Source organism: Cololabis saira, chromosome 10 (genome assembly GCF_033807715.1).
Source record: "Cololabis saira isolate AMF1-May2022 chromosome 10, fColSai1.1, whole genome shotgun sequence".
Classification (NCBI taxonomy): Eukaryota; Metazoa; Chordata; class Actinopteri; order Beloniformes; family Belonidae; genus Cololabis; species Cololabis saira.
The window spans coordinates 29,005,357-29,027,122 of record NC_084596.1 but is presented as its reverse complement, the minus strand read 5'-3'; the positions used below and the strand labels follow the sequence as shown (position 1 = coordinate 29,027,122).

The following is a 21,766-nucleotide window of genomic DNA, read 5'->3' as shown; positions in this document are numbered from 1 at the left end:
TCCAGTTTTTCTGCTGTTTATTGTGTGCTCCCTTTAGAGACAACAGCTTACTTTGCTTGAACCAACACAGTAGTGACCGCAGCAAACATAAGGGAGCCTCTAACACCCAAGACAGATTGTTTAACATGCACAAATATCAATCAAATCCACACACACATGCACTTTAAATGATGATACAAAAAAGTATGCACAGAAAACCTGTCTCTTTAATTAACTGCATTTCAGGGCAAAAAAGATCACTGTCTTATCTCTTTGCACTGGAAATACGTAGATCCAATTCAAACATGCTTAGTATTATATCTAAAGTTAAACAACTTATCGGTCAGGTTTTTGTATGTTAACACTTCCACTAATATAACATTATCATTTATGTAAAGTTATAAAAAATACATTTTGCTATCCATTTTATCAGATTACAAACTTTCCAATTCTATACTTGAGTGCAGTGATTAATGTCATCCAGGTGTACCACCCATCTTTGGCCAACAGAGAGAGCTGTTGGTCCACAGTTTCTGCTTCATTTTAGATACAGTGATTGTATAAACATGGGATAAAGACAGCATACCATACTTTAGCGGCATGGATGGGGATCACAGACTTATCTCTTGTGTTCTTTAACTCGCTTGGTGCAGATGCATATTCAAAATTCATGCCTGTTTTCAACATTTAATTGAAGCCTTAGCTACTTTCTAACATCAAAGTGTCACAGTCCATCTATCACACTCTAACATGCTGTCACTGAATATTTTTCATATTAAGATGAAATAAAAATTTCAGTTTGATCCAGTCAGTGGCAGAGTTAGTCACAGTGCTCATGAATCTGAGTGTATGTGTACGTCCATTAATGGCTCATCATCCTCTCAATTAACTATTATTAGAATTGTAAGAATACATACAATATATGCTCTATATATGCTCTCTCTTTTTATAAATACATAAATAATAAAAATATAACAATATATATTTATTTCCAATATCTTAAAGTGACAGGGTAATAAATATCGATGCCATTAAAACTTTATGTATGGTGTATTGAAGGAGATATATCACCTTCCTACCAAGGTTTCAATGAAATGTAGGGCTCAGCTCATAGCAGCTGCTGTTATGGGCTGGAGTCAGACCCCATTGCACACAGTATGCCTCATTTAAAGTTTACTTTAAAACATTGTCATTACCCTCTTTTGAGGTACAGGGAATGTCCCATTAAGTTATATTGTAGAGACAAAGATGGGGAAACTTGATAAGTTTAGTCTGATCTGGGTTAGTAATGTTCCTGTATGCTGAAAATCTGAACGACTCCCTGAACTAGACTTTTAAAGATGCAGACAGTTGTTTAATTAAAACAAATATCGGCGATCATGAGATTAAGACTGCTAGATAGGAAGCAACTAAAAGAACTATAAAAACCATAATAGCAATATCAGAAGCACAAAGGAGCTTTATCAATATTTATATCAGCTCTCTATAGAAGTGGAGGTAACTTTGCTTTTACAAAGCTTCTTCTGGTCTCTTGCTCAATCACTCGCTCGTATCCTCTTCCATTACTTTTTTGAGTCCATCTCAATAGCCGTTGTCATGATATCCACTGTAGACTAGAGAACAATATTCTAATGTACCTTCAAATACAATAAAAGTGATATTTTTAGATCAATAAACAAATAAATGAATAAAATAGATAAATAAATAAACCCTATCTTCTTTTAAGGTTAGAATCTGACCTAAAATAGAGGTATACAGAGAGCTCAAATAAAATAATAAGGAGAATGGTGAACCATTAAAGTCAAGTAGGAAGACACCATTAGGTGGTTGAATCACAAGATATTTCTAACACTTTTTTTTTAACCAGCATGTATGAGTATGGTGAGTCAAGCTCCAGATAGACTTCCATAACACCACGAATAGCATTTTCTTGTAGACCATAGCCAGTCTAATAAATCTGTATTCTTGAAGCAAGAACCTAATAAACTCAAAGTTGACAAGGCTTCTCCAGAGCCAAATATTGTATTTTTACAAGCTCAAGGGTACTTCCAGACAGTATTAGCTCCGTGTAAATGTCCCTATATGCGGTAAATACGTGATTAGAAATGGCTTTATTTAAGGCATTATGATTTATACTCCAGGAGCAGTCACCAATTATATGTATTTTAGATAAAGTCAAAATAGGTCAAGTTTGGTAGAGACATAGGGGAGTTTGGGATAAATAATTCAAAATAAAGAGTGAACTGTACACTGTGTGTGTCTTGAATGCAGCTGACACCAATAAGAAGCATTAGTTGACACAACAAGCCTTTATCAGGCCACAGAGTTTTTGCTCATTGTTCAGAAATACGTATCTTGTCGAGTCTTGAGGGTTCTGTGCTAAGGCTGTAGTTTCTGCTCCATTTCACTCCAGCCCAGTCTGAGATGCACAAAACTACATCCAGCAGGGACTCTCTCAGGGCATCTTCCCTCCCATGACTAATTTACTATAATTATATATTTATATATCTTTGTTTATAATGTTTACAAGTAAGGCATTTGCATGCCAGAGTGACATTCGGGGGAATTTAAAGTCTTTCTTTCCATTATGACAATGTATGTTTGAATGAGCCATTACAAAATAGGTGGATTTACTTCATGCAGTACTTGGATGTGAAAAAACCAACAGCAACTGAACTACAGCGATATCAGTACAATCGGTGGCAAATATCAGACTGCTCAGCATTACTCAAAAGGCAAAATGCATCAGACATGCCATTAAAATGTATTACTGCTGTTAATATCCCCATCTAAAGACAAAGAGGGCAAAGAGAGAAAAACAAGAGTATAATTTTTATTAAATCTTCTCCTTTCATGTGTACAGTTAAATGTATATCAATAACAATGATTCCTCAATTTGTAGACATTAGCTTACTTTTTATTCTCACAAAAAATGCATTTCCTTTGTTTGTAAGGCAACATGGGTGATTCAACAAAGGGCTTTCCTCAAAATCAACTAGTCTGACATCAAACTGTGTTGAACACACTTTATGTACGGTAACTGATGTATGAAGTAAGGCCAAAAGATTTAGACTTGACAAAGTGGCCAGTGTTAACCAAATCTTTTGACATAATATATAGACAGTTGAAAAAGAAAGATTGTAAACTTGACCTATCTCTTTGGTGAGTTGGAAATAACAACAGCTTGAAATAGTCTTTTATGAGTACGTTTCACTACCGTAACGTCATGTAGTCCTTTTAAATTCATGTAGCATGAAGAGGTCACGTAAGGGCGTGCGATGTCACAGCCGAGCGGGTTGTGATGCTGCAGTGATCCAGGTAAAATATTTACATCAAATCACTCTGGCTGGTCGATATTTACCGCAGCAGCAAACATCGGTCCAGTCAGCCAGCACACGGACAACAAACATCTGTGATGTAACAAAAGATTACAAAATACAAATATGAAAAGCACATTTTACAAAAAGAGTTGGTGATATATATTTCATGTTATATACAACATTTTTTTTTACTTTCATGTTAAAACTGAACAATAATAAATAAATGTAGCATATCCATTAATGAATTAAGACGACAGCGAGAACAACAGCTAAGTAATCTCTCACGTTCACTGACAATATCAACAGAAGCTGCCTGCTTTGTTTCATCTACACAGAAGTGGGTAAGCATATCACTCCCCCACATACACACACACATTCTGAATCATACCATCTTGTGTGACACATATAAAAAATTGCACACATTTACACACAGAGAAAAAAAAGCAGTAACAAAAAAGCTTGCACGATAATTGAAGCTTTTAATTTCTTGCAATTCCTTTTCAAAACAAACATTTTTCTTTCCCGTCTGTAATCATTTGAAATAAATGAATACATTAAAAGAAAAGCTTTTTGTAGGTTGCCACAGCAGGCGCACGGCTGTTTCCATGTGTAATAAGCCTCGGGAGATGCATTCAGGGAGTTTGGTGACCCGATCGGAGCAAATGTCACTGCTCATTTAGGAGAGTGACTCCATCAAGCTTCTTTTCTTTAGAGGCTGAGGCTTAGTTTTGACTCTGATTATGAGAAAGCCACAAAGATTTCATAAAGCCAAAAGAGTTTAATCTGCGTTCACCCAGCACGCATGATAAATCCAAACACTGCACTTCAGCACTGTTTGTATATAATTACATAAATAAGTTTAACAAAAAGAAAACAAAAATCCCATTCCACTTTATAAATTAATTTACATAATCTCATATTTACTTGTCTGGAACATGGTTCAACGTGGGACAGCTCATCTGGTGGCCTTAGGGAGTTCAACGCATTTCGATACGTTTCTCTTTTTTGCTGACACCCTCTTGTCATTTTCCTTCCTACAAGATGAAGTTAAAAATAGTGGTGGGAACAAATAGCCGGGGGGGAAGGGGAAGCTATAACCTTGCGAAGACAAAAAAAAAAAAAAAATCCAATATGTAAAACAGTAAAATAGAAGAAGCTGTTTAAAGTGGTAAAATAAAGGACCTGAACTTATCTGAGGACACTTCTTTGAGTTCTTGGAGTTGCTGGATGGTCAAAAATGGCAACAAATCTCACTGACCAAAGAATTTAATGTGTTGATTCTTGATAAATACTCTTCCCTTCCTTCCATCCATTTTCTATACCCGGAGTCTGCTGAGCCTATCCCGGTACACCCGGGACAGGTTGCCAGTCCATCACAAGGCCACACATTACCATTACCTTATACATATGATATAAGATCATTTTCTGTCCGAGTGGAGTTTGCTTTATCTCCACATGCCAGTATGTTTGTTCGTCTGGGTATTCCTCCCACAGACCAAAAACATGTTTGTCGGCCTAATTTGTGATTCTAAATGTAACACGGGAATAAATGTGTGTTTGTTCATGTAAATGTGGGGCTGTGATGTACTGGAGATCTGGTACTGGGATAAGCTCCAGAAAGTCCATGTGACTCTGAATAAGGAGAAGCAGTTGTAGATGATGGATGGAGGGTGGTCGATTTTTCATTTACTTAATTTTTAATACTTGTTGCCAGAGCATCAAAACAGCTCACTCAAAGGTTATTTTTGCGGTTAGATCATCCTTATTTCAAATGGCTGTTTTGGCAAATGCATGGATGCTTCATGATCAATAAAATTTCATCAAGTATTGAAGGATCTGCATGCCTACAGGTGCGTGAGCCATAAATCCTGTTTCGCTCATAACCCGCGAGCATCGAGATGATGGCAACAAAACCAAATAAGATTTGTCATGATGCGAGAAAAATGCCACGTTTATTTTGGTAAATAGTGACTCAAACCCCATAGCTCATGTATAATACATATTATTTACTTTATGAGCAGCTGAAATGTCACCAGGCAAAAAAAGACAAATGTTCTGACCTTTCAGGCACAGTATTGTTATAGTGGAGGAATCAGTCTGTCATGTTACTATCCATTCCAGAGGGAAGGATGAGGTCTGGCTGCGGATGGGGGGAATGTTTGTCAACCTGCTCACACAGCTGTGGTCTGTTTGATGCTGTGAAAGCTGATCCTGGTCGGAGATGTGGGGATGGACATGGCTCGTGCTACACGCACTCGAAGAGCGTGGTTGTCTTGCCAGCGGTGCCAGCGCTTCCTTACAGCAGAACGGACCTGAAACATTGAGCCAAGAAAAATAAGCTTGTGAAATAGTTTTTTTATCTGTTTTTCTTAAATTATTACAATGTTCTAGTCAGGAGCAAACACATTCCAAGCAGAAGATGTACATGTTACCCTTTTTTTCCTTGTCTTTTAAACAGATGTAACTAAACAATGCAAATACAGTACAATGTAACACATCTGCAAACCTGGCCCATTTCCAAATCTTAAATAGCAGCGCTAATGAGAATGACATTTGTCCTTTAAATATGAAAATGAAACCAGTATTTAGATTGATGGGAGAGACAGGAGGAGCTCTTGAAGAAAACTATTGGAGTGTCATTTTAAATCAGTTTGAGTGAGGATGGACCAGTGACCGGGAGGATGCACGGGCCACATTCTGACTAGAGGCTAGCGTAAGGGTTGGCTTGGGGAGTTCTAGTTTGATCTGTAACCACAGTTGATTTCACGTGGGACCACTCAAATAATAGTGCCACACATTGTTTATTTCATCTGTATATAAAGACGACAAGCCATCATCACACAGCAAGCTGCTGAGTTGTCTTCCCGATTCCTGTCTTGCTACCGAGCTGCTTGTCTCCTTCTAGTAACTTCATTCATGAACAAGTGCAAAAGTTGTGTTGGATTTCTTATCTAAGTTTTAGGTTTTGAGGAGATTTCCCAAAATCCCCAAGTATTCCTTTAGTGCTAAATTCTCAGGGAATTCAAAATGCAAAAAAAGCCTCGGTAATTATGTCTGTTTATCTTTTGGAGAAAATGCAATATAGAGAAAATATCATATTTTTATGTCACAAAAGTACATTTTGGAATCTCCAAATCAACAGGAAGGCATTGAAGAAAAATCCCATTTAGATGCAAGGAAAAGAAAATAATTTACTGCCAACAAAAGAGGTTTGTAGTATTACTGGCAACAATAAAAAACGATAATACAACAATTACCACAATTACTTCCCAAAAAGAAGCTTTAAATGTTAACAAATATTTGTTCATGAATAGATATTGAAATTCTCACTCACGTAAATAACACATTCTCTAAGGCCAGCTACGAGATGGTCCATCATTTTTCACAATTAACATCAAACATATAATTCATAAAGTGGCTTTAATGACTTTCAAACAGCTGCTGGCTTTTGTTAATTTGCTTTTATTTTAATGAGGTGGAAAATGGCAGGGCTTAGTGAAGGTTTTCTGTCATATTAAAAGGACTATCATCCAACTGCAGAACATCTTTTTGCATTCATTTCAGTCAAGGCTGTTGGATATCAGATTGAACTGAACAGAAATTGTAACTAAGCACACCATTAATAAAAAAGAGATCAATGAAGGAATTCATTTCGACCGTGAATTCAACTCAAGTCAGTTTGTCTGCTCGAGGCCAATTCAAAGCAGATTCTCAAATAGATCAGTAACTAACCTAAATAATTAGAGACAGAAAAGAAGTTAAAATCATGTCTGATCAAATCAGTCATAGTCCAGTTCAGTCTGATTCAATTAACTCAAATACGATCAATTTTAGCCCAATAATAATAAATGACTGTCAAACTTCAGTGACTCACCTCACCATTTAGAAAGCAGTAAAACACTGACACAAAGAATCCCTGAAAAATAATAAACATCAGCATTAGAATCCAAACATGGGGTTGTATTAGCGACTGCCACCAGGTTTTGGGACAGTTCAGACGGAGCTGATATGCAAGCAGCGATGAACGGGCCCTCGCACCCATGGCCACCGCCAAAATGACACGATTAATTCAAAATGGCTGACTTCCTGTTCATTTCGGCCATGGCGCCAAGAGACTTTTCTTTAAGTTGCGACATGATACAGGTGTGTAGCGATTTTCGTGCATGTACGTCAAACCGTATTGTGGGGCTTGAGGCACAAAGTCTTCTAGGGGGCGCTGTTTTGCCACACCCATTAATGCAAACCCTTAAATATCACATTTTTCGCCAGGCCTGGCTTGTGTGCAAAATTTGGTGACTTTTGGGGCACGTTTAGGGGGGCAAAAAGGCCCTCCTTTCGTCAGAAGGATAAAGAAAGAAAGAACTAGAAAATTTCATGAAATTTTGATATGGGCATGCCCTACTGCCCATTCGACCCCTCTCGCTGCTTTGGTTTGGGGCTGTAGTGTTTGTGTTCGGGGTGGTTCTATGTCAGTTTGAGGTGTTTACGGTTGCATTTCATTCATTCCTGTGCTCCCAATAGTTATTAGTGGGGCGCGCTTTAGGCGTCTAGCGTCCCCACGGTAACGCTTTTGACTGAGAAAAGTAATGCTCAGCGAGGCACGATGGAGACACATCTAACGATATATGCCATGCATGGGTGCATGTTCCGGTTCAGCCTACATTAATGGATAGGTTTTTTTTCACCGTGGTAAAAAACCCTATCCGAATGAATGGGGCCATTTGGCCTGGATTTTGACAAAAAATGTTCTTAAATCACAGCTTCATGAAATTTGAATATGTTTAAGTCCACAGCGTGCCGAGTCGGGGAACATTTGTACGATGTCTCTACGATAACCTGTTGCCTAGCAACAAGCGTCCAAAGTCAAACGGGAAAAAAAAATCAAATTAAAGGTCAATATCGCAAAAACTGTAATAATTGGCATAATGAGGTTGTACGGTCCGTTAGTGCCAATCGGGCCGAGTGATTGAAAGTTTGAACGATGTCTCTACGATAAAGTTCGGCCGAGCAATAAGCGTCCGAATTTTCGCCTTTTTTTTTGCTTTTTGGCAACTAGCGTTGCCACGGTAACCCCTATTACTGAGAAAAGTAATGCCCATCGAAGCACGATGGAGACGCATCCAACGATGTATGGCATGCATGGGTGCACGTTGCGGTTCAGGCCGTATTAACGGACGAAAAAAAGTGCGGAATAATAAGAAAAGGGAAACCTTTTCTGTATACCATTATATTGCTTTCATATTCATGCTTTTCCTCGTTTTTTCAGGCGTGTTTTATTTTTGGGCTGGTGCGCAGTGGGACTTTTGCGACTTTAGCTTGTTAGCAAAATGCTAGCAACATTGCCGTTTGGGCCATTCTGGACGATTGCAATATGGTCATGCCACTACTTGGCATGACCATAATAAAGAAGAATTTCTACAGATACAATAGGGCCTTTGCACTGTAAGTGCTCGGGCCCTAATAATTATTATAATTTAGAAGTACATTTTATCGTATCAAACATTCTTGAAAGTCTGACTGAATCTGGTGAAGTGCCCCTCTATTCCTTCCATTCAGTCCTAGTCTTGCACAAAAGGTGGGATGATACAAAACAAACAAATGAAAACAAAAAAGCCACAGAGCAGAATCATGCCCACATGCCCGTGTTAATCTTGACAGCTGAGAGCAATAACTTAACGTGGGGGCAGGAGGGCGGGGGTGTCTGAGCAGAGCCAGGGTGCTACCTCAAATTATCCTCCCATAGAAAACTCAAACCCTGCTCTACGACGGATCGGTTATATCATCTAATCTGGATGGGGCTCTGTGGTAAAACACTGGAATTGCTTGCCCTTTTTATCGTAGAGATCGTGTTTTTTGTTGTTGTTTTTTTTAAGCTGGCCACTGTTGCACAGTATTTTTGATTTTATTCTCACCTGAAAAGACTGTAAAAATGAGTTAAAATAGATGAAAACTATTTGTGAGATGTCATCCTCCCCTGGATTCACAAAGAACAGCATGTAGGTGATGCCTAAGAGAGGTAGCAAGACGAGTGTGGCTTTCACCGCCTTCCTGTAAAGACAAGGAATGAACATCAGCAGGCTTGTTTCCACAATGACAAAAATAGAAACTGAATGTATCAAACTGAGAAAAACAAAACGATATGTCAGTGGCAGCCTGTAATAAAAAATAAGAGAAACAGCAGAACTGTCATGATGTCGTTAAACTTATTTCTAATTGGCTAAAATTACGTTTTTATAATTTCTATCACTTTTTAGTTCTCTTAACTTACTTTAATCTGTTTACGTTAGTTTGTTTTTTTTAAATGTAGGCCTATGTGTTCTCTTCTTTATTTCTCTCCTTAAATTAGTTTTTCAGATCTGTTGTATTTTCAGCCAATTTATTTTCTATTTATATCGGTTTTTCCTAGTGTACCTCAGTTACTGTAGTTTTAACCCTTTCTTTTAGTTTAAACAAGTGCCTAGGAGTGTATTTCCCCTCCACCTTCGTTGCATCAGTTGATTGTCACTTTAAAGGGTCCTTATTCCTTTCTGTTGACCTGATTATCATATTTCATTGCCTCCAGTTTTCTTCCCTTGTCTATCCTCTCCACGTTTGGGTTACAGTGGAAGTTAGACTTCTCTATTCTGCAGCACCTTTGGTTTGTTCTTTGAGTTATTAAAGTCAGGTTCACTCATCATCTTCCTTCTTTCTGCCTGCGGTTGAGTCCAAACCTAATTCCCCACATCAATGCATTCCAATAAATCAGACCCGTTTTGAGATAAATAGGTTCATTATTCATTAGTGTATTGCACAGTTCCACTCATTTGCACATGTAAGAAATAACAATACATGAAAGTGATAGCAAATGTAATGATGACATAAATCAAAGTAGATTTTTCATCTAGAAAACCCAGCCGCTTAAAAATAACACTGGAACATTAAATGTGAATTGTGACATGGAAGCAGTTGAGTAAAGAAAGTAGGTTCCCATATTTTTCACAACAATCTAATTAACCCAGAAACATTAAGAAATAACAAACTCAATTTTACAATTCTTGCTTGAAACTTTGTTCTGCCACCAACTTCCAGTGTCATTGATCGTAAAATGTTTGTCAGCTGTAGCACTTCAAACATTATCATGATATTGAAATAATTCCCCAATTTACAAGAGCATGAATCAGGAGTGCAGACATAAGGTTGCAAAAATAATTCCTGCTATTGCTTATCAAGTACTTGAGGTTCCCACTTCTCTCCAACAGTTAATGGTGGGGGTAAATAACATAGCCTCAAGTCTTAAAACACTGGAACTAACATTTCCCACATGCAGGATTTAAGTATGACTGACACATCTAATCCAAAAGACTTTTACATTGCTCAAAGTCTTAAATCAAAACCTGCAAGGTATTTGTTTTAGAAATATATGGCAAACAAAGAAGCCAAGCTTAGTAGAGCACAATCATCAAGAAAGCTTGATTATTTGGCTGGCCTTTGAGAATTTATGGCAAAATATTTTTTTCCGTAATGCAGTTTTCTCAGTGGAGAAATGTATTGATTGCTTTGGACAGCATGGGTCTGCCTCTATAAGCAACGTTTGGAGTCAATACATGGAGCACAAGGAGAGGCAAGTTCATTTATATACTATAATTCATACCCATGAGCAGTTTAAAAGGCTTTGACAACATGTGCAACGATGAAAATTTTGATTAAATAGATGAAATGAAGCACATGTAGCAGCTGCCACCATCAGAATGATTATCCCATTCCCTGAATGGGAATACTCCTACTGGTTTTGTCTGGAGTACAGTTACAAGATCTTTAATCTGAGCACTTTTGTCAGGCTGAAACAGAAGATTATACGTGCCACTTCGAGTAAAATAGAAACAAAACATAACAATCATCTGTATTTGGCTGGCTTGCCGAGCAACATCTGATCGTGTAGCACTGAAAAAGGATTTTATCTTACTGCAGCCGTGCCCGGCAACTTACAAACTGCTTAAAATATTTTAAAGCTTTTGATAATTATAACCTTTGAAAGGTTTCGAATGATCCATCTCCATTCATTCATTCAATGCAGTAACGTGTGACGTGTGTGTGCCTTTGCAGACAGAACAACTGTTTTTAGGCAGAACATATTTCAATAGGGTGGGCAAAGTGGAGTCCGCTTTTAGAGGATGAATGCTTTTGAATGTTTATAAAAAAAAAAAAAAAATAGGCATAAAACACATGAATGGGATTGTTGAGTAGTTTGATCCAAGGAATTGTCTAGTTGTGAAAAGCTGACATAAAGGTCAGGAGTTTTTGCATGGGTGCTGATTCAACTACAACCAACTTTTGTTCTAACACAGTTTGGAGGCACAATCATGAAACCATGTGAAAAGAATCCGGGGACTTTTACCAATCAGGCTAGAGTTCAGAATATAACACCATACTGAACCTTTATAGAGCCACTGTTGGAAAAAAAAAAAAAACAAAAAAAAACACAAAAATACAAATAACACCTTGGATCAACAATTTTTCACCAGTGTTCCTGATCCACTGCATGCCATTTTAGATGTGCAATGTTGTTACCTTGCTGGTTGTCTCTCTGCCTACATCGCATGCTTTGTTTCTCTGATTGATTATGCCTATTCAATGGTATCCAGAGGCAGCTTCTACTCCGTCCACTTGTAATGCCTCCTGGAAATCAAACCTGTATCTAGATGAACAAGACTAATTCTTTATATAAGGATAATTATATTGGCATTGCCAGACTACTTGTGTTACATGTTAAAAAGGAACACTTTTGTCAGAGCAACTTCTTCCTTTGCCAGAGAAGTTTATGGCTAACTTTATGATTTTAAAGGTGGCTATAGACTCCTTTGACCAATGAAGGAGAAAACTTTGAAGCAAAAGCACTCAACGACGACACTCATACTGAATAATTTGCATACAAGGGACCATTCTCTGTGATAACAAAACTGTTTAATTCCCATTGCTCAATTATCGTCTATACTCCTTTTCAAGCCCACAGCCAAGTGTAAGTTATTTGCATTTTTTTAAATATTTAATAAACGTACTAAAAAGCCTATTGTGAACTGACGTTGATTTAACTGTCATCCAGCCACTCTTGGTCTCAGTCCAGCCTAAACACGCATCCGCATGCGGCGCTGCTAGCTGCTACCGTTAGTGCTAGCTGCTAGTGTTTAGGTGCCCGGTGGCGGGTTATTTACTGGGAATTATGGGAATTATATTATTTATATTATTTATATTTGATGGGAAAGTAGAAAATATTAAAGTATTCAAATTTTATTACAAAAGTAATAAATTCCCCAATGTAAAACAGTAACTCTACCGGAATACAGTTACTCAAAATGTGTATGTAGCAACTGGTTAGCAGGCATTGCCATTTTGTATCAGGTAAGATTATCCATCTACTGTTTGATTTTTTGGGAAAGCCTTGTTTAAATTAGTGATTGTCTGTATGATGTAGATCAAATGCAGCTAAGGTTTGATAAGGTGGCGTTAGATTTGGCTGGTGGATTGCTAAGCTAAACAAATGTGTTTGTGTTTAATTTTAGAAGTGTAGAAGTCCTGCTATTTTGCCTTCTGTGTTTATGTCCACATAACAAAGCCAGAAGGGGGGATCATTTCTCCGCAGAGACTGCAGCCTATGGTGCATCCCCTTCATATCCCCCACTTCACAAAAGGAAAGAAGCAGCTTTCTGCACAGGAATTGGACACATCTAGACAACTTAAAGTGATTTTAGATTTTTAAAACATGTATTTAGGCCTACTTTACTTAATAATTAATGCATTTTAATAAACCTTTCCACATTGGCTGCTACTGGTGTGTCTAATGGTCCATCTCCCGGAGTATCTCAATAATTCCACTCATGTGCAGTATCACTTTTATTTGTAATGTAACAGTATAATTTCATTCAAGTGCCATTAATGTACCACTAAACGTTAACAACATGGAAAGTAGGATTATGTACAATATATTAGCATCAAACTGGTTCTATATGTTGTAAACGGTAAATAATAGTTTTAGGTTGCAATCTATCTGTATGGATACATATGTAGCCTTACAGAATCTCCTATCTCAAAACATGTGTGTACAGGTACATGCTCGGTTTCTCCATTAAGTAGGTATATATATCTGGCCACTGTATATTTGGCAACTTGCTAACGTCTTCAACCCACTCATTTATAGAACATGGATCTATATGTCGGACAAGATTTGTCAAAAGTCAACTTGTTAAGGTAACGTTCACGATCTTTAGTTGATAATCCCCTTGCATATCTTGAAAAGCTGTTTATCTCCTCCATACTTTCCGTTGCCAAAATGCGCGAGCATAGGGTCTTCGTCATCATTATTTACAAACAGAAAAAGGGGTCTATCTATACTCTGATTTCTTGGAAACTCCATTTAAAACCTTAGCTTGAGTGTTGCCAATAACTTGTTTTAGATGTGCTTGTAACCATACTGACTGTGTGGCCACCCCTAAATACACATTACCATAAAGTGTCAAGAAAAATCCAACAAAACTCACATATAATGCATGAAGACTATAGTACACTGAAAACTAATAGTTATTAAAAAAGTAAGGATTTATTTGAACGAAGCGTGTTTTGCTCACTTTATACTGTTCTAGTGAGGCATCACTTAATTGTTCTTAAAAAGAAAATTATATCTGAAAATCATGGTAAAATTAGGCTTTAAATGAATAGCACTAAATAAATGTTGCCTTAAATATATTCACATAAAAAAGTAATTCTAAGTTCACTGAAATGTGTGAAATTAAGTCGGACACTGTAAATTAGCCGTCAAATTACTGTCAACATGAATTTTTCACAACCTAAAATAAACTCCATGCTCTCTTGGAAGCAAGTGAAGGGAAATCCTACACACACATGACATTTAACACAAATGAACACCAAAGCACCTTACCTGTATTGTATCGTTTCAGATGTAGTTGAAGCTCTTAGTTTGGTCATAAGAATTCTTACTATGTTGAAGAGGAAAACAAAGTTTATCTAGAAGAAGGCAAAAAGGGAAAAAAAGAAGAGGAGGAAAATCAGCCCCATGGTAATGATTTGAAGTGAGGAACACAGAGAACAATTATCTGGTGTGAACAGACAGCGCAGTGGGTGCTGAGCTGGAGGAGAAGAGGAAAAACACATGTTACAGCATAACTCAAAGCACCGTTTTAAGGGACACACATCAGAATTGGTAATCATTATACTACATGCAGGTGAGAACTGTTATTGTAATAAATATATTTTCAAGAGACTCTCAAGCCATCTGGAAGATTTATTTCACTGGTTAAAAAGCTAAACTTTTCACAGTAACAGCAAATCTGGCTCAATTGGCATTTGACAAATTCCATCTAGACATTTGATCTAATCTGCTTAAAATGTTTAATGTCCTCTCCAATGACCTTGAGGACAAAAAGTCAATGAAAGTTTTAGGATTATGTCAAAGATTGGGTGGGTGTGGTGGCACGAAGTACGAAGTACATAAAACCGGAAGTAGCAGTATTTCTTGTATACTTTATTCAAACTATCCAAACTTGACATCAATCATGAACATTTCCCTCTAAAAGCATTATTCAGGAATTGTGATAATGCTACCTACTGGCAATAGGGAAGGATTTATATTTTGATCTAGTGCTCTTAACAATATCGTCAATTTGGGGACACAGTCTTCTCTGTAAGGGCCTCTAACTACTGGAACAGAGATAAGGGAAAGTTCAAATTATACAACTTTACTTTGTAACTTAGACTCATGAGATGGATCAAAACTATGTTGTTGTACTGACCTGCCAAGGGATGAACATTTTCTAGTTTGCTAATCTCTGGTACATTTACATCCATACTTAATGGAAATGTTGATAAATGTGTATTGTCCCTTTTAAATAAACTAAATAATTAAAAAAAGTTTTGGTCAGGCAAGTATTCAGGCATTGATAATGTTTCATGAATGTCTCAATGTTATGTCCCACAGGAACATGGCAACATGGCAGAGTACTCAATTTACCCATGACAGAACAAATTGTTATTTATTCCACATACATCGCCCAATACTGACCAATGTGTTTCATGAGCTTCTCATCCTTAATACGACAAATATGACAAAAAGGTTCAGTAGCATCCAGAATAAGCCCCCTTTTCAGAGGATAATTGTCAAAGGAGTGCATGCACAGCATTTGCAAATAATACATCACTGATGTATTATTCACACTGGACTAAAATAGCCTTTGGACCTGAACCGATTTAGTTCTGTGGAATCACGAAGGATAAGCAAAGTCTGTGTTTTACCATAATTTACAGACATTGATCCCGGAAGTGACAACAGGGTCTCGCATTCTTATCAAACAAGTACGTGTTATTAGGGCCCGAGCACTGACAGTGCGAAGCCCTATTGTATCTGTAGGAATTTTTTTTCTCATTATTTTTATTTTTCCGACGAAATTAGGGCCTTTTTGCCCCCCTAAATGTGCCCCAAAAGTCACCAAACTTTAAACGCAAGCCAGGCCTGGCGAAAAATTTTATATTTAATGATTTGCATTAATGGGCGTGGCCTAATGGCTCAACAGCGCCCCCTAGAAAACCTTGTGCCTCAAGCCCCACAATACGGTTTGACGTACATGCAAAATCGGTACACACCTATATGATGTTGCAACTTAAAGAAAAGTCTCTTGGCGCCATGGCCGAAACGAACAGGAAGTCGGCTATTTTGAATTAATCGTGTAATTTTGGCGCAATTTATGGCATTACTTCGGCCGTTAATGCGGCCCGAGCCGTAACGTGCACCCAGGTGCGTCTCCATCCTGCGACGATGGGCATTACTTTTCTCAGTCAAAAGCGTTACCGTGGCGTCGATAGACGCCAAAAAGCGCGCCCCCCCTTCATCTGATTGGTCCATATTTGATAGTCCCTATTCTCTGCCATAACTTTTGAACGGGTTGTGATAAAGACGTGGGATGTTGGTGGTGTCATCTGACTCGGTTTTGAGTACTTGACCTTCATTGGCATGAATTAGCCCTGCCCCTTCTTCTGATTGGTCGATATTTGATAGATCCTATTTTCTGGCATAACTTTTGAATGGTTTGACATACAGACTGAGTCGTGGGTGGTGTCATCGGACATGGTTCTGAGTCCTTGAACATAATTGGTGCAAATTAGCCCCGCCCCTTCATCTAATTGGTCGATATCTGATAGTTCCTCCTTTCTGCCATAACTTGTGAATGGTTTGATATACAGAGTCGTGGGTTGTGTCATCTGCTAAATGTCCAGGCCTGAAGAATCTACATGCAAGTCATACAAGCTTCCACTGCAGCACGTCTGAACGTGCACAAGGGTGCGAGGGCCCGTTCATTGCTGCTTGCAGCTTTAATTTAACATTACATTTGAATATTAAGTAAAAAAAATATCTGATCAGTCACTAAAGAGTTAGATTTCAGTGTCTTTGTTGCTGTGGTAACAGTACACTTAACGGTAAACGCAATTCTGGCTTTCAATGAAGCTCTAAAAGGTTTTGTGCTGTCAGAGAAGCTTTGAGCTTGATGAAAGATAAAAAAGGTTTTCTTATGGTGCGATGCAGCCACACGTGTCTTCAACTCATTGCTCTTCTGCTGATCTGGACTTCTCCTTGTGAAGCTTAATGTTTATTAATTTCTGTATGATCATCATCTAAAAATATCTGATCATTATACTATATGGGGTGGATATATGCTTGAGTTGTAATAATATAATATATCACCATGTACCGCAATTACCAAAGTTATACCAGGACCGAAAAGGCGACAAGAGGAATTAGAAAAAAAAAAACATTCCAGCCCGCAAATCACTGACAGTACTGACATACGCATTCTAATGGGCAACCTCAGTGTTTGGTGAAATAAGATCATTGCTGAGGAATTTTTATTTTACAAATCAGACGTTCCGACGGGATTAAAATCACAAGTCCGCCATGATTATTACAAATTACTGCAAGATCATTTTAATCTCATGCGATGGAGCATGAGACAAGAAAAAAAAAGTCTCTTTGAGCCACATTATTTTTTCGATTTCCCCAAGGGAACCACCCAAAGGGATTAATGAAGTCGTCTGTCTATCCTAAACCCAACAGCAAATCCCAAATCATTGACTTTGTCACTCCACACTACGTTCTACTGCTACTACCTCCCTACTCTAGGGCCCCTGCATCACTGCTTGCAGTGTTAATTTGGAGTATTTTCTTTTTTTAGGCTTACACCTACAAGCTGGTATTAGTGATATCTTGTGTGGGTGTAAATCATGTGCCAAAGGCTGACATAAAATAAATGAATGTACACATTGTGTCTGCTCACCAGGAGTACAAGAATAACTGGGCCTTGATAGATGTAGTCCATATATTTTCCAGGTTCTTTACCAAACCAACATCTGTTGACAAAAAAAAAAGAAAGTAGAGTTAAAATGAAGCAAACATTAACCAAAGATATGACCTAAAAACATATTTGGATACTTACTTTTCATTTTCATAATATAATTTGCCAATGGCCCAAGCCACAATTATAGGAAATGGAATACCTGCAAAAAAATAATAGCAAAAGAAATAAATAAAAAGAAAAAAAGATTTCTAAGCATAACATTATCGTTCGTTTTACTGTTATTTACAGTAAAAAGTATTTATTAACAGTTTCTCGTTGCACCTCACTAAACACAGCTTTACGTTACCTTGGTACTGAGGGGAAATGTTCAGAACAGTGACAATGACACATTCATTGAAGAACATGATTAATTAGGAAGAAAAATAACAAGACTAAAAGTTTATTTTACACAGTATAAACTTCCAAAAGACAGAAACTGGTTTCCTGTGGAAGATGCTCTGATAGTATGGGGTACTGGGTCCATTGCTAGGGGCCCTCTTGTTCCTATAGGAAGCTGGTTTTTATTGCCGGTAGAAAGTCGGGTTTAATTCCTGGTGGGAATTCGACTCCACAAGGCTGCCCTTTATCACTGATTCTGATCACAACATTTATAAACAGACTTTCTAGGCATCACCAAGGGGTAGAGGGTGTTGTCTTTCTGTGGTGTCTGTCATGGTGATTTGTTATTTCAGTTACTCTGTTGGCCTTTTCCGATGTAGTTCTTGTCAGTATTTCATCTCTGCTTTTTGCAGGTGATCTGGTCCTGTTGGCGTCACTGGGCACCTTCAGCTGTGGTGGTCCATAGCCGAATGTGAAGTGGTGAATATGGGGCCAAAATTGAGACCATGGTTCTTAGTTGGACAAGAGTGGGATGCCTTCCCAGCGTGGAGATGGAACGGGAGATGAGACGGATCGGTGCGGCACAGTGGGGTGGACTCTCTATCGGTATGTTGTGGTGACGAGAGAGTTGAGGCAACATTTTTCTCTTTGCTGTTCGAGCTTTGTTCCTACCCTCACCTATGTCAGAAACATGGAAATTTGTGGGTCTTCAAGCAGGGCTGCTTTGACTCTTAATGAGTCCCTTAAATGCTGTAACGTTAGTGTATCACCATGGCCTATACGTATTTAAAAAAAGAAAAGAGAAAATAAACCTATTCAGACTGTCCTGCATCAAAGGAGAGTTGGAATATCTCACAGCTACCAAAAAAGTACCCGAAACCACTAATGAGAGAAACTCTGCTTTCAAAATCCACTTAACTCTTGTTATTTTCATCTCGCCAAATTTGCGATGCATGATGTTGTTTTTTAACAATCGTCAGTAAAGTGATCTAAAATGAATAGAGAATTGCTCTTTAACAGAGGTAAAAAAAACAATACATTTAACTTTCATATGTATCTGGGCTAACTCAGGCCTGTGGTAAATGACAGATTTAATCTGCCCTACTTCCATCTGTCCTGATGGATTCCACTTCACAATCTCAAGTGACTCAATAGCTTCTCCAGTCTCTTTAATCATGGTTTTCAGGGTAAACCTACAGTATGAATGGACATATAAGAGACTGTTCACAAAAAAATCCAATTTTTACGACAGTTTCTTGAATTTAAGGGTATATGGATGAATTATGAATTGAAATACAAGTATTTCCACATGACTATTCTATCATCTAGCTTTTACATTATTATTATTACATGGGGAAAATAGTGACACTGGATTTAAACACAAACCTTATAAATTAGCACCAGTGGACCTTCTGGCTTGATATTTGAGACAAAACTACTCTGATTATTGTATTTATATAAATTAGGCCGTGTGGACATTTTTATATCACAAGATATTGAACAATTTATTGACTGCGTGATATTGCCCTTCAGTTATTTCTATTTCACAGCCATCAGCTTAGCAATCATGTTATCCATCTGTCATGAACAACCTCATGTGATTTTCACTAGTGAGATTTATGTGGGTCTTCAATGACAACAGCTGTTGCCAGAAGCAGAATACTTTCCCAATGTCCATCTGTGTATCTGCATCACACTAGCGAGCTCTACCTCCCAGGAAAAGCTCCTGAGAATTTCTTCAACTCTGTCACAAATGTTCATTGGTCAATCTACGGGGGTTTAGATGAATTCATACATGTTCATGTGATGAATGAATAAATAAAGAAGTGCTTTCAATACTGTATATGTAAAAATGTCAATCATTGTAATATGTAAATCGATCTTAATGAAAAATCACACATTGAAAGATATAAAAAAGAAACAAAGGGAGAATCATGACTATGTTTCTCATGTGGGTGATACTGCATTAGTTTTTGCCCCCCCCCCCCCCCCCCCCAATCCCCTGAGAAAACTGTGGCGATGGTGACCTTCTCCGCTGCTGGATTAAAAATGTTATGAATTTATGAGTCATGGCCAAAGTCTCTGAAGTGAGAGCTAAACCTACCAATTCTAATAATCTAAATACACCGAAATGCTTATAATGCTAAAAAGGTTGTTGCATGACAGAGATTAACCTTATGAAAAGCTTACAGAGACAATATTGTACAGCTTTGCAGGCTTTATTACCAAAGCACTTCAAGCTATAATACATCTGCAGCGCAGCCTCTTCCTGGCCCCGGGGCTGTCAAGCTTTGCCAACATAAACATACAACTGTCCTGACCATGTCACTTTAAGATAATGCGTGTTATTGTCACAAACATATAGGCCTTAAGGTATTAACTTAAGGTATTAACTCATGGCACAGCGATCAATTTAACTCTTCTAATCTATAATCTTCAATGATCCCCCAGACAAATAATTCTTAGAGATTTGCAGCCCTTCACTCCAGTAGACTTGAGTTAGTTAAGGTAAACATAGTTCACTTTTAATAAGTGCTAATAATTTGCTAATTTGCTTGTGGTTAGCTCATGTTTGAGGAGAGTGTGTGACAACTGTCTTGACAACCACAAATGAATGATGATTCACACTGCTTATAAACAATCAGTATTAATGTAGGGTGAACATACTGTACCTAAAATGCGCTGTTGTACTTCAGGTGCTGCACATTTGTATTCTTAGAATAAATACTGACTGAAGCTGCACATTCTGCTGTTTTAAAATAGAAGGAGCAGCACACAAACTAAGGAACTAAACAAATGCAAAGTACAATCTAATGAGTAACACAATCAGTGAAGAAACAGGGGAAGGCAAGTGTGTGTGTGCATGTGTGAGGTTATGCTAAAAATGAGCAGTATCCCAGTCAACATTAATATGCAGGCCCCTAGTGAATGACAAAGAGGCAGCGAAATGGCTGGCACCTGACTTTGTCTGCAGGTTTCGAGTGGCCCTACCTGTGATTGCCCATACGGGCTCTCCAGTATGTTTTTTTTCTCTAAAATTAAATTGAAACCATACAATCTTTACCTTAGTTTAGCCCATGCACCCTCTAGTCCACTTGTATATGTCCCATTTATTAGGCCCACATAGGCTTCCCTTTTGGGGTTCATAATACTGAAACCATGTGTGTCCTATGTCTTTTGCCTACTTCAAGGCCAGGACCACTCTGTACCCAAGTAGCCTACTTTTAATCCAGAGGGCGCCCACATATTCATGCTGTCTGAGATGCTCTGGTAGAGCTGCTCACTCTGCTTTTGTTCCAATAAAATCTTCACTTCTGGGAACTGGGAGTGGGAACTGATGTGGGTTAACTATAGTGTGGTTTGATTGTATGTGTGGGTAAAGACTTCGGGGTTGTGTTTTCTATGTTTGTTGGAGTGTGATTGTCGCCTGTGCTTCTCGTGTCCAAGACAAATTTCTCCTAAGGGAGACAATAAAGATTTACCTTATCTTATCTTATCTTATCTTACAACTACAGAGCAAGACATTGATGTGTCACATCCATGTTTTTGTTTAAATTATAAACAAGTATTGATAAGGGTATTGATGAAAGTATTAATACTGGTAAAGAGTATCAGCATTCAAATCAGTACCAATAAAATCCTAGCAATACCACCCCTTCTCTAAACCGATTTTGATATAAAATGCAACTTGGTATGTTGTTGAAAGCCAAATGTGAGACAGTGGTTCCAGTTTTCTTTTTTCATTCATAAAGATCT

At 37.9% G+C, this 21,766-nt stretch overlaps 1 protein-coding gene across 2 annotated transcripts in view; it reads right to left on the bottom strand.

The window, feature by feature from the left end:
* Window positions 1-2,829: 2,829 nt before the first annotated feature.
* The window catches only part of LOC133452797 (corticotropin-releasing factor receptor 2), a 57,091-nt gene continuing 38,154 nt past the window's right edge, over window positions 2,830-21,766 (bottom strand). The window contains exons 7-13 of one of the 2 annotated variants that reach the window (XR_009783279.1): window positions 17,771-17,831; window positions 17,612-17,684; window positions 14,209-14,294; window positions 9,212-9,347; window positions 7,174-7,215; window positions 5,360-5,611; window positions 2,830-4,333 (exon numbers count right to left, since the gene is read on the bottom strand). Coding sequence is in view for 1 of the 2 variants with exons in the window: in XM_061732444.1 (XP_061588428.1) it covers window positions 5,471-5,611; window positions 7,174-7,215; window positions 9,212-9,347; window positions 14,209-14,294; window positions 17,612-17,684; window positions 17,771-17,831 (539 nt within the window). In the remaining variant the exon portion in view is untranslated. Of the gene's footprint in view, window positions 5,612-7,173; window positions 7,216-9,211; window positions 9,348-14,208; window positions 14,295-17,611; window positions 17,685-17,770; window positions 17,832-21,766 lie in introns of both variants that reach the window. The other variant, XM_061732444.1, reaches the window with a different exon arrangement.